General features: G+C 44.5%; 1 protein-coding gene across 14 annotated transcripts in view; it reads right to left on the bottom strand.

Moving 5' to 3' along the window:
• LOC123995103 (adhesion G-protein coupled receptor G6-like) overlaps positions 1–12224 on the bottom strand; it is a 70927-nt gene that overhangs the window by 15289 nt on the left and 43414 nt on the right. For 6 of the 14 annotated variants that reach the window (XM_046298423.1, XM_046298428.1, XM_046298421.1 and 3 more), the window contains 13 exons: positions 11672–11740; positions 10615–10680; positions 10445–10513; positions 9455–9523; positions 8396–8461; positions 8226–8294; positions 7783–7851; positions 7341–7418; positions 7132–7194; positions 5778–5855; positions 792–880; positions 641–693; positions 465–512 (listed from right to left, as the gene is read on the bottom strand). In XM_046298423.1, the coding sequence (XP_046154379.1) occupies positions 465–512; positions 641–693; positions 792–880; positions 5778–5855; positions 7132–7194; positions 7341–7418; positions 7783–7851; positions 8226–8294; positions 8396–8461; positions 9455–9523; positions 10445–10513; positions 10615–10680; positions 11672–11740 (886 nt within the window). The remainder of the gene's footprint in view (positions 1–464; positions 513–640; positions 694–791; positions 881–5777; positions 5856–7131; positions 7195–7340; positions 7419–7782; positions 7852–8225; positions 8295–8395; positions 8462–9454; positions 9524–10444; positions 10514–10614; positions 10681–11671; positions 11741–12224) is intronic. The other 8 variants (XM_046298432.1, XM_046298433.1, XM_046298434.1 and 5 more) reach the window with 6 other exon arrangements.

Below are 12224 nucleotides of genomic sequence, written 5' to 3'. Positions count from 1 at the left end.
AAGAGGAGGAGGGGTGGGGAAAAAGGAAGAGGGGGAGGGGGAAATGGAAGAGGGGGAGAGGAGGAGGGGTGGGAAAGAAGGAAGAGGAGGAGGAGGGGTGGGGAAGAAGGAAGAGGGGTGGGGAAGCAGGAAGAGGGGTGGGGAAGAAGGAAGAGGAGGAGGGGTGGAGAAGGACGAGGGGTGGGGAAGAAGGAAGAGGAGGAGGGGTGGGGAAGAAGGAAGAGGAGGAGGAGTGGGGAAGAAGGAATAGGGGTGGGGAAGAAGGAGTGGGCAAGAAGGAATAGGGGTGGGGAAGAAGGAAGAGGTGGGGAAGAAGGAAGAGGAGTAGGAGTAGCAGGAGACTTAACACACATGGAAAGGCAGGCCTAATGAATTACTATAATTTTTTTCACGTCACGTGACGTGGTCAGGAAAAACTTGGATCCTTACCTACTACAGTATACCATAGTAAAAATAGGCCTTACTTTTTACTGGCACTCCTCTTAAGCTGTGAGTCACTGTTAGGCTGGATTCTGGAAACAAGATCAACAAATTAGGGTGGACATTATTATTGATCTGTAATATAACTCTAAAGAATAATACATTGAATGGACATGGAGGTAGGTGCATCTTATGATGGTACAAATATCTAATTGCTTACCTGAAATTATCGACATAGACCACATGTGTCCAGTTTTGGAATGTTTGATTGAGCTGTTAATGAATCAGTAAATCAGTCAATTCAGTGAGTTCATCTGGTATTCTACCCATGCTTTGATCCAAGATGAATTGAACATGACAACAAGCCTTACCCATTGTGCAACAGTTTTCTCAACATCAGACTCTGTTAGTTTGGCCTCCTTGTCATTGACAACAAAGGAGATCCTGTAGAAAAGACCCTCTGCAATTGAAAAGCAGAAAAAAACAATCTATATTTGACACAGGTAATTTACAACACTTAATGGAACATTTGTCTGTGCTGCATAGCAGGAGTGCAGGGGTTGAGACATAATTTAGTAATTTAAAATCCAATTTCATATGACAAATGATGTTGAAAGGCTGCTACTCCACAGATAAAACATGTGGGGGGAGTGTTTTGTCAGGAGAAGGATCAATTAAAATACTCTGTTATCATCCTAGATGACACTTATCAAAATGGAACTAATGGCCATAGTGCATTGTATAACTGATGTGTATTCACGGGCCAAATGGGTGATTGTAAATGAGAGCAAATTAGTGGAGGCTGCTGAGGGGACGATGGCTCATAATAATGGCTGGAACATAGCAAATGGAATGGCATCAAATGGAATGGAAACCAAACCTTATTCCGCTCCAGACATTATCACGGGACCACCCTCCCCAATTAAGGTGCCAGCAACCTCCTGTGGAACATATACTGTGTGGTACATCACTCTGTTTGTGTTGGTGGTCTGCTGCTATGCCTCACAGCCACCACAAGATGGCTCCCAAGCCTCTCCTGTTGTTAGTGCTGAACTAGCTACAGTACGATGCTGTTTCTACTCCATGCCAAGACTGTTCTTAAGAGACTCCAGTGATTGCCGATCAGGAAGGAAGGCCACCTCAGAATGTTTTGAAGTATCCAAAATGTATGTGGTTTATCTTTGTTGATCAAGGGCGTTCTTTTCCTTTGATTTGTTATAGTAAAGCAATAACAGATTACATTTAGATGAGCAGTTATTGGCACTAAAATCAAATGATAACAGCATTGGAAGTCTCCCAAGAAACAGGAATGATTGAAAACTTAAAATCACAAGAGAGCTGCGCCCCATGAGGGACACCCCATCCGCCGAGCAGAGGCCACTATAGAGCTTAATGATTGGTAAACTACAGTACACGCCTATGTTAATGTTCTATGCCCCATCCAAAATCACAACACAACCTCAATCATCATCCTCCTCCAACAGGGCACCCCATTTTCACCAGATTAGATTTCCCCCTATCAACATACCACCACTACAACAGTAGCATTCAAAGCAGAGATTAGGTGGTCGAGAGGCTCTCTATCTTTTTGTTTCTACATCTACGTTGTTATTGCAAAACATACTGTTCCCGGTTGAAAGTCCACACAGACATGATAAATGAAAGCGAGCTTTACATTGGCATGGGGCAATAACAGGGGTGCCCGCGGTGCCAGCTGAGGTCCGTGGGGTGGCGTGTGTGGTGGACACTGTGCCACTGCCTGCATTCACCCCTCTATGTGGAGTGGTAAGAGGCAAGTAGGGGCCCTTTGTGGCTACAAAAGACTGCTCATCCATGCCAATGACGGCTAGTGGATTGGGAGTTGTCTGTGTCTCGGTCTCTCGGTCTGTGTTGGTGTTCTGATTCACAGTCACATTGTTGCCAGGGCCCATACTGCTTACTGACGTGCTTGCAGCAGTGGAGGGTGTGTGATCGATGAGGGCCGGTCCATGTTTACCACCCTGTGTGTCCTCACTGTGGTTGGCCCTCCAGGGGACTGATAAAGGGCCAGCCCCAGCAAGGTAAGTGTTTAGGGCCATAGGAGGCTGGCTGTTGGAGGTAGAGGTGGACTGGATATTTGGGAAAACAGTTGGCTGTTTGTTGGCAGTGGTGAGTTGTATGTTTGAGGCAGACGGGGGGGGGGGATTTCTGGTAACAGCGGTGGGCTGTATAATTGCAGCTCTAATGGTGGGGTTACTGGAGGCAGAAGCAGTGAGCTGTGTGTCTGGGGCAGCGGGTGATACTGTGCTCTCTCTGCTCTCTCCATGCCAGGCCAGCGTTCTGTCAGTTCCAGCAGGCTGAGTGGGCTTTGATTGGCTGCCAATGAGTGTGGAGGATTGTTGGAATGCAGTCGTTGATCGGGTGGGCAGTGAGGCGCCAGCTCCCGAATCAGCCATGTTGGCTGCTCTGGCAGACAATGTCCCACTCAGAGGGGGGATATGGGTGGGAAGGGGAGTAGGGTTAGGGGCGGGGAGCAGCCTCTCCTCTCTAATACGAGGAGGGTTTGTTGTCATCGGTCTGTGGAATAAGAGGGCTTCAGAAGCGTCTGGCATGAGCTGGTCTGCCCTGGAGGTCATGGTGGAGAGCGGCTCAGACACTGGGGTGTGTGTGTCTGTGTGAATCACAATGCCAATACCACTGACCGGCCGTTTCCAGCCTAATTCATGCATGTAAGCATGCCGATTGGGTTCATGAGTAACAACGCTGTCATATTCTGAAGCTGTGCTGCTGATGAGTGGCGTTGGCAGAGCCAGAGGACGAGAAGGGGCTAGCAGGGAGGAGTAGAGGTGGAGGCTGGCCTGGGAGAGATATTCAGATCCATCATCATTGATGTGTGAGGTCCCACGGTGTCCAAGCTGGGATACAGATGGCTCGCTCTGCGTGCTGGGGCAGAAGAGCGAGATCAGTGATGGAGAGGAGGCCGAGCCACTTATGGGTGACATGTGGACTTCTTCTCCTTCCTGTCGAGCCGAGTGTCTCTCCATCCCATCTGCACTTTCCCATTCAGTAACCGTGTTGATATTAAGCTGCTCTGGCAAGTCTGTCACAGACAGGAGGTCAGAGCTGAGAGAGACCAAGCTGAACGTGGTGCGCAATGCATCCCTCCACTCCTGTCTGCTTGGGGAGATTGTATTAGGAGGTGAGGACTGAGAGAAAGTCCATTCGTCCGTCACGATGGCTGGGAGTAGGGCCTGGTGGTGTAGTTGCTCTGTGATAGGAGTGACAGATAGATGGGATGTACGTGAAAAACCTCTCAGGTTAGAACTGAGTGGATTAAAGCCCTCCTGCCCCTCCGAGCTGCCCAAAACACTGTCTGACACACTGCTCATATACGACGATGGTTCCAGAGCCAGAGGTGAATATAAACTGATCCACTCACTCTGGCTACCTGACTCAGAGGCAATACTCTCACTGGGAACCATACCGTCCACAGGATGAGAGTTAGTCAAGGAGGAACTTAATTGATTCCTCAAAGAGGGTAAAACTAGGTCACGGTGGTGTTTTTCAGAGGAAGAGAGGTATGTTTTCTCAAGGACGGGTGTCAGAGCTGTAGCGGCATCAATAGGGACTGACAGAGACAGTGGACGGGGTCTTGTGCCCTCCCGCATTAATTCATGTCTTTGAACCTCCATGGGAGGGAGCGATGTCTCTGTCTCAGTGGCGGCTGGCCTGACGTGTCTTGAATGACTAACATCACTTTGTTCCATACTGTGAACGGAAGAGGGGGAGAACGCAGGATGGGGAGCGGTGGGGAGAGGTATGGTCGGAGTGGTGGGGAGGGAGTTAGGGGCCTGTATCTCTGTGATCACAGCTGTCCATAGGCTATCTGGCATGGCAGACGTGGTAGGTATGGATATGAGACTGGGTGTGGGTGTGTAGTCTTTAGGTATAGAGACCTCCACTGTGGGGCCATTGTCAGTGGTAATCCCGACCCTCTCAGAGAAACAGAGCTTGGCTACTGTTAATAATGAGGGAGACTGTGTGGCGATGTTTGAGAGGGACTGAGTGGTTCTCTCTGCTGTTTGCTCACTGAAGCCGCTGCCGGGCCAGGCCTGATCCGTTTGCACACCTGTCCTCTCCGGAGTCGTGCTGAAAGGAGGGATTTGAGCCCAGCTGCTGTGTGCTGCCACCAACACACCCTGCTCCCCGGTCCCAGCCTCTCTCCCAGCCTCTGTCAGCGCGCCTCCTGCCAACGCCTCCTGGGGCAGACTGGGCTCTGATTGATTGTGTAAATGTTCCCCTCCTCCCATGGCGGTAACAGGGTCGCTCACAGTCACACGGCCTGGGCCCTTAGTACTGACTCCAGTCCCAGCGTGGGAAAGGTTCTGTGGGCCGGAGGCGGCCAGAGCCAGGCCTTCATCCAGGGAGTAGGACGAGTCATATTGGAAAAGGCTAAAGGGGTCATCCCCTAGGTCCAGGTCGTAAATGAATGGCTCAGAGCCTGATGTGTACTCCTCCAGGGGCTCAGTCCAGTTCACAGTGCTGCTGTTGCTGTTCTCTTTGCTGGGACTCAATGGGATCCAGTGGGGGGGAGGCATGGGCTTATTCTTCTTACGGTTGCTGAGTGATGCTGACGCCACTGCTGGGAATGACTCTACGTCCTCCGCATCGCTACTGTTCCCAACATCCACCGGTCGCCATGGGAACAACCCCTGGGGACTGGTCACAGCCCTGGATACGGCATGTGTTTTCCTGACCACAGGCGCCGTTGTTGTTGTAGTCACCTTGGGCCTGAGGGATATATTTGTTGCTGGTACAGGATGAGGCTTGGTTAGATAGAGGATGGGTCTGACTGGGAGGCGGGTAACAGAGGCCTCAGGTTTCTTCCTCACGGGCCAGATGAGTGGGGTGGAGATGTAGCCCAGGGAGGTTTTAGAGCTGCGGGGGCCAGGCAGGACGTGAGGCCTGGTGTGGGGTGTGGTGGTGGTGGAGGAGGTCACTGGACGGGGCGTGAGCCGGAGCACAGACCACAGATACGCCGCTCTCTCCTTCTCTGTGGCGCCTCAGTCCAGTCAATATAAAAACGGAGGGGTCAAAGCAGGTTACATGTTTGAAATACAGACTGATTTTAGAAACAGGGTCTTTTTGCTTATACTGTAGCTGAATAAACAAATACAAAACATGGACGAATACAGTACTTACAGCAGTCAACCAGGCCTTCCCTGATATTGTTAACATCATCTTGGTTGAGAATAGGATAGAGTGGGAGGGAGAGGGAAGCAGACAGGTGGAAGCAGGCTGAGAGAGAGAACAGGAAGCTGCAGAGTCTCATTACAAACAAGACAAGGACAAGCTTAGTGAGTGTGTGTGTGTCTTACCCAGCTTAATGATGTTAGTGGACATGACAGTAGGAGACATGTTAGTCGAGGACGGTGGGGGAGTAGTGGCTTCAGACACTGTTAGCAATAGTGACAATACAACTAAGTCAGCAAGGAGAGCATCTCAAGATTTCCCATGTGTACGTACGTCTTACCCAGCTGAGCAGAATTTTTGCAATGTTAGAAGACATGCCAGTAGAAGAAACCAACAATAATGTAAAAACTTCAACTACTGAAAAAGTGGAAGATAATGTGTGATTAATCATGTTTCTTTTTTTGAAGATGTGTACAGTAATAAATCATAAGCCTTTCTGAAATACGTAAAGGGACATTTAAAGAAATGTTCAACTTCATATTCTTCATCTCAGCACCACCCCGACATCAACATGTGTGTAAATGGTTCACTTCTATGTTTTGTAGTAAGAACGATAGAGGAAGATAACTGTTTCCAATTACATCACTGGTGTGCATCATGCGATTTTAACCAATTACGAGTAGGAATCGCCTACTAATTGGTTGACAGTGGTGTAATGTACTTAAGTAAAAATACTTGAAAGTACTACTTAAGTCGTTTTTTGGGGTATCTGTACTTTACTATTTATATAAAAAGTAAAAAAAAATGTACTTTTTACTCCTTACATTTTCCCTGACACCCAAAAGTACTCGTTACATTTTGAATGCTTAGCAGTACAGGAAAATTGTCTAATTCAGGCACTTATCAACCAAACATCCCTGGTCATCCCGACTGCCTCTCATCTGGCATACTCACAAAACACAAACTGTGCCCCTGGCTATCCGTAAATTTAAAAAACAAGAACATTGTGTCATCTGGTTTGCTTAATATAAGGAATTAAAAATGATTTACACATTTATTTTTGATAGTAAAAGTACATTTAAAACCAAATACTTTTAGACTTTTACTCAAGTAGAATTTTACTGGATGACTCACTTTTACTTGAGACATTTTCTTTAAAGGTATCTTTACTTTTACTTGAATAAAGAAAACTATTTCCACCACTGTTGGTTGATGATGTCATTGGAAACAGTTATCTTTCTCTATCTTTTTTCCTACTAAACATAGAAATGCACCATTTTCACATATGTTGATGTTGGGGTGGTGCTGGAGTTGATGAATATGAAGTTGAAAGTTGTGAACCTTTAAACACTTACTAAACCCTTTTATCGGGTAGCCTACCTTGGATATTTTAGTAATTCTATAGTTGTATCATAGATGCAAAACTTTGAAAAATGGACTCTCCATGTCCTACACTTTGAGATTTGTTTGCCAAATGTGTTTGAAAATTACAGTGTCAAATGCAAATTGTACTGAACAAAGACAGCAGGTGTCTCTTACCCGGGGTAGTGGTGATGTTAGCTGGGGTGTTAGTAGTAGGGGATAATGGGGGAGTAGTCGTTACTGTTAGCAAGAGAAAAGGGACAGAACATTTTTATTCAAAATGAAGAATAACACATTTGAGAAAAAAGCGAGGTGAAAAAATATGGAATTCTCCCTAGTCATTCCTTAATCAATAACAGGCAAAAGAGAAAAGTGGGGTGTCTTACCATGCACTGTGTTGTTAGTGGTAGGCAAGTTAGTTGTAGCTGGGTTTGAAACAATGGTTGTAGCAGAAGCTGTCAGTGCTGGTAGAACATGGGGGGTGCAAAATGGTTACCCCAAAAAATGGAAGGTAATAACGGCAAAACACATGATACAGAGCTACAATAGGTGGCTACTATAGCTGTTTCAACAATAGAAGCCTTATCAAGAACCACTTAGACACTATTCACTACTGAGTCCATTGTTTAAAGCAAGCTACATGAGCAAACATATCATACTCCCATTGAGAAGCCATGACAAATGCTTCTCAGCCTAATCCATCTGGAAAGTTCCAAGCTGGTCATTGCTGGAACTGCTTTCAAACCCATTCCCCACACATAAAGAAAAATGCCACCAGCAGATTTTTCCATGAGTACAAAACAAGAGAAAAACAAAAACACATCTTACCATTGGTTGTGCTGTAGAATAGAGGTGTGTTAGTAGCGGCTGCTGCAGATGGGATAATGGTTTGAGTAACTGGTGACAAGGACAGCAAATGTGAACTAAATGGTTTGAAAGAGTGAAATGAACACACACAAACAATAAGCAATGCTCTAGAGGATGCATGGGGTTAATATGGGTCAACACGTTGCCATGCAATTTTCAATTATAAGACGCAAATGGAAAAAACAACAAACAACATCACTGGATAGATCTCTCATCTCTACCTTTTCTCCTGAAGGTAAATGACAATGCAGTGACTGCCAAATGTCATGTGATCAGACTAAACTATGTAGACATATATGAAGGTATCAAATTGAAGCATTCGGAAAAATGATATTTGCACTATAACGATAATCAGATCAAATTGTCATCAACTGAGATCAGATCCATTGCTAGAGATACCTTACCAGTGGTTGTGCTGGGTAATGTCGGCACATTAGTTGTAGCTGCAGGAGTGGCCGTAGTAGTGGTTTGAACTAGTGACATTTACAGCACAAGTCAGCAAAAATAAGGTATAATAACACAGTGGTTAAATAATGAGGGGAAATAATGTGGCGAACTAAAGATGGCACCTTACCAGTCGATGAGCTGGTAGTTAGAGGCATGCTAGTAGTGGTAGCAGATGAAGTGGTAGCAGAGAGAACTGGTGAAAAGGATGGACAGCAGACACAGTACGAGATGAGATGAGTAAAGGAAGGTGAAGTATTGAGAGCTGAGGTTGAGATCATGGAGTTATGAATTGGCCATGAAGCATCCACATCTGATCAACTATCAGGACAGTTACACATTTGACTGTCAAATTAACCAGTGTACTCCTTTTTGGACAGGGGCATAGCTACAGTGAGTTAAATCAATGTTGTTCCTCCATACAATTGATACCATGCCAATAGTGGCTCCAGACTTCAAATGGAAACCCAGGACCTTGTTTGCTTTACTTCAAGGAAGGGTCAGATATGAGAGAGATGGAGATCAAATATCTTCTGCCGCAAAACTATTAGCTAGTACAGCATCAGAGGCATGGTGTTTACCTACTGTATGGCCTCCAAACCACCAAACGGCCAATTAACTCATCAAACGGCTGTTTTTCATTTTTTTCATCAAACATGTCTTATTACGAGGCTTCCCACAGTATGGAATCCCACATGCTAAAACTGGTGGCTGCTTTTCAAAAATCTTTATTTTATTTGGGCTGGGAAATTAACTATATTGTAGAAACTAATCAAGTGTTGCAGATGCGCCTCTGGCGGGGTTAATCAAATCACAAATATGTTTTATTAACTCATTTTCTTAGGTTAGGTAGAAGTTTCAGTGGATGCACCTCCATGCCGCCAACAGTGGAGTCAGTATTATCTGGGTTTAATAGACTGGAATTGGCTGTGCAATTTATTCTCAGAGGGAAACATGAGAGCAATCACTGAGACCATTTTTGGATAAGACTGAAATATCTCTAGTTCAATGGGCCACCAGTCAATATCCCCTCAATCAGTTAGAGTGGCCATTTTCCATATTGATTAAAACACCCATCAGCTGCACTCTGTGTGGAGTAGATAGTATTGGTTTACCTTCACAATAACAAGACAGGCTGAAAATAACATGTGCTCATTACAAACAATGGGGATGAGGGATGGATGCTTACCGTGGGTTGTTGAATTAGTAGCAATCATGTTAGTGGTGACAATGGATGAGCTGGTGGAAGTTAATGTTGCTGGTTGCAGGGATGGATGGAGAAAGGTTACATAAGGATTAAATGGGTGTAAAGTGAGACGACACAAATGCAAGATGACTGATGAGGCAATGAATACAAGCGTAGCATGAGGAATATGAATACCAAAATGCAGAGAAATCTTGTGGAGTTGTGTAATGCAGTAGATTTAAAAGCGATTAAAAGCATTAAAGGTTGTAATACTATTCAGTATAATGTGGATTCTATCAGGATAGGATCACCAGATGAAGAGATGAAATCTATTTCTCTGTCAAATACAGTTGAAGTCGGATGTTTACACACACTTAGGTTGGAGTCATTAAAACTAGTTTTTCAACCACTCCACAAATTTCTTGTTAACAAACTATAGTTTTGGCAAGTCGGTCAGGACATCTACTTTGTACAAGACACTAGTCATTTTTCCAACAGTTGTTTACTGACCCCATTCCCTCCCTCCCTGCTACTCTCTCTCTCTCTCTCTCTCTCTCTCTCTCTCTCTCTCTCTCTCTCTCTCTCTCTCTCTCTCTCTCTCTCTCTCTCTCTCTCTCTCTCTCTCTCTCTCTCTCTCTCTCTCTCTCTCCCCACAGAATAGAAGGTCTACTTCTCATGGTTCTTCAGTTGAATTTGGAAGCTTTATGGCAAGTGACAAGGTTTGGTGGGTCCCTTAACAAGGAGATCAGCGTATAGAGAGAATGTTTCCAGTGTACACACTACATCACTGGATAGATCTCTCATCTCTACCTTTTCTCCTGAAGGTAAATGACAATGCAGTGACTGCCAAATGTCATGTGATCAGACTAAACTACGTAGACATATATGAAGGTATCAAATTGAAGCATTCAGAAAAATGATATTTGCACTATAACGATAATCAGATCAAATTGTCATCAACTGAGATCAGATCCATTGCTAGAGATACCTTACCAGTGGTTGTGCTGGGTAATGTCGGCACATTAGTTGTAGCTGCAGGAGTGGTCGTGGTAGTGGTTTGAACTAGTGACATTTACAGCACAAGTCAGCAAAAATAAGGTATAATAACACAGTGGTTAAATAATGAGGGGAAATAATGTTGCGAACTAAAGATGGCACCTTACCAGTTGATGAGCTGGTAGTTAGAGGCATGCTAGTAGTGGTGGCAGATGAAGTGGTAGCAGAGAGAACTGGTGAAAAGGATGGACAGCAGACACAGTAGTAGATGAGATGAGTATTGGAAGGTGAAGTATTAAGAGCTGAGGTTGAGATCATGGAGTTGAGAATTGGCCATGAAGCATCCACATCTGACCAACTATCAGGACAGTTACACATTTGACTGTCAAATTAACCAGTGTACTCCTTTTTGGACAGGGGCATAGCTACAGTGAGTTAAATCAATGTTGTTCCTCCATACAATTGATACCATGCCAATAGTGGCTCCAAACTTCAAATGGAAACCCAGGACCTTGTTTGCTTTACTTCAAGGAAGGGTCAGATATGAGAGAGATGGAGATCAAATATCTTCTGCCGCAAAACTATTAGCTGGTACAGTATCAGAGGCATGGTGTTTACCTACTGTATGGCCTCCAAACCACCAAACGGCCAATTAACTCATCAAACGGCTGTTTTTCATTTTTTTCATCAAACATGTCTTATTACGAGGCTTCCCACAGTATGGAATCCCACATGCTAAAACTGGTGGCTGCTTTTCAAAAATCTTTATTTTATTTGGGCTGGGAAATTAACTATATTGTAGAAACTAATCAGGTGTTGCAGATGCGCCTCTGGTGGGGTTAATCAAATCACAAATTTGTTTTATTAACTCATTTTCTTAGGTTAGGTAGAAGTTTCAGTGGATGCACCTCCATGCCGCCAACAGTGGAGTCAGTATTATCTGGGTTTAATAGACTGGAATTGGCTGTGCGTTTTTTCTAGAGGGAAACATGAGAGCAATCACTGAGACCATTTTTGGATAAGACTGAAATATCTCTAGTTCAATGGGCCACCAGTCAATATCCCCTCAATCAGTTAGAGTGGCCATTTTCCATATTGATTAAAACACCCATCAGCTGCACTCTGTGTGGAGTAGATAGTATTGGTTTACCTTCACAATAACAAGACAGGCTGAAAATAACATGTGCTCGTTGCAAACAATGGGGATGAGGGATGGATGCTTACCGTGGGTTGTTGAATTAGTAGCAATCATGTTAGTGGTGACAATGGATGAGCTGGTGGAAGTTAATGTTGCTGGTTGCAGGGATGGATGGAGAAAGGTTACATATGGATTAAATGGGTGTAAAGTGAGACGACACAAATGCAAGATGACTGATGAGGCAATGAATACAAGTGTAGCATGAGGAATATGAATACCAAAATGCAGAGAAATCTTGTGGAGTTGTGTAATGCAGTAGATTTAAAAGCGATTAAAAGCATCAAAGGTTGTAATACTATTCAGTATAATGTGGATTCTATCAGGATAGGATCACCAGATGAAGAGATGAAATCTATTTCTCTGTCAAATACAGTTGAAGTCGGATGTTTACATACACTTAGTCATTAAAACTCGTTTTTCTACCACTCCACAAATTTATTGTTAACAAACTATAGTTTTGGCAAGTCGGTTAGGACATCTACTTCGTGTATGACACTAGTAATTTTTCCAACAGTTGTTTACAGACAGATTATTTCACTTATAATTCACTGTATCACAATTTCAGTGAGTCAAAAGTTT

This window comes from Oncorhynchus gorbuscha, linkage group LG14 (genome assembly GCF_021184085.1).
Source record: "Oncorhynchus gorbuscha isolate QuinsamMale2020 ecotype Even-year linkage group LG14, OgorEven_v1.0, whole genome shotgun sequence".
NCBI classification, from domain to species: domain Eukaryota; kingdom Metazoa; phylum Chordata; class Actinopteri; order Salmoniformes; family Salmonidae; genus Oncorhynchus; species Oncorhynchus gorbuscha.
This window is presented reverse-complemented; position numbering and strand designations above follow the sequence as displayed.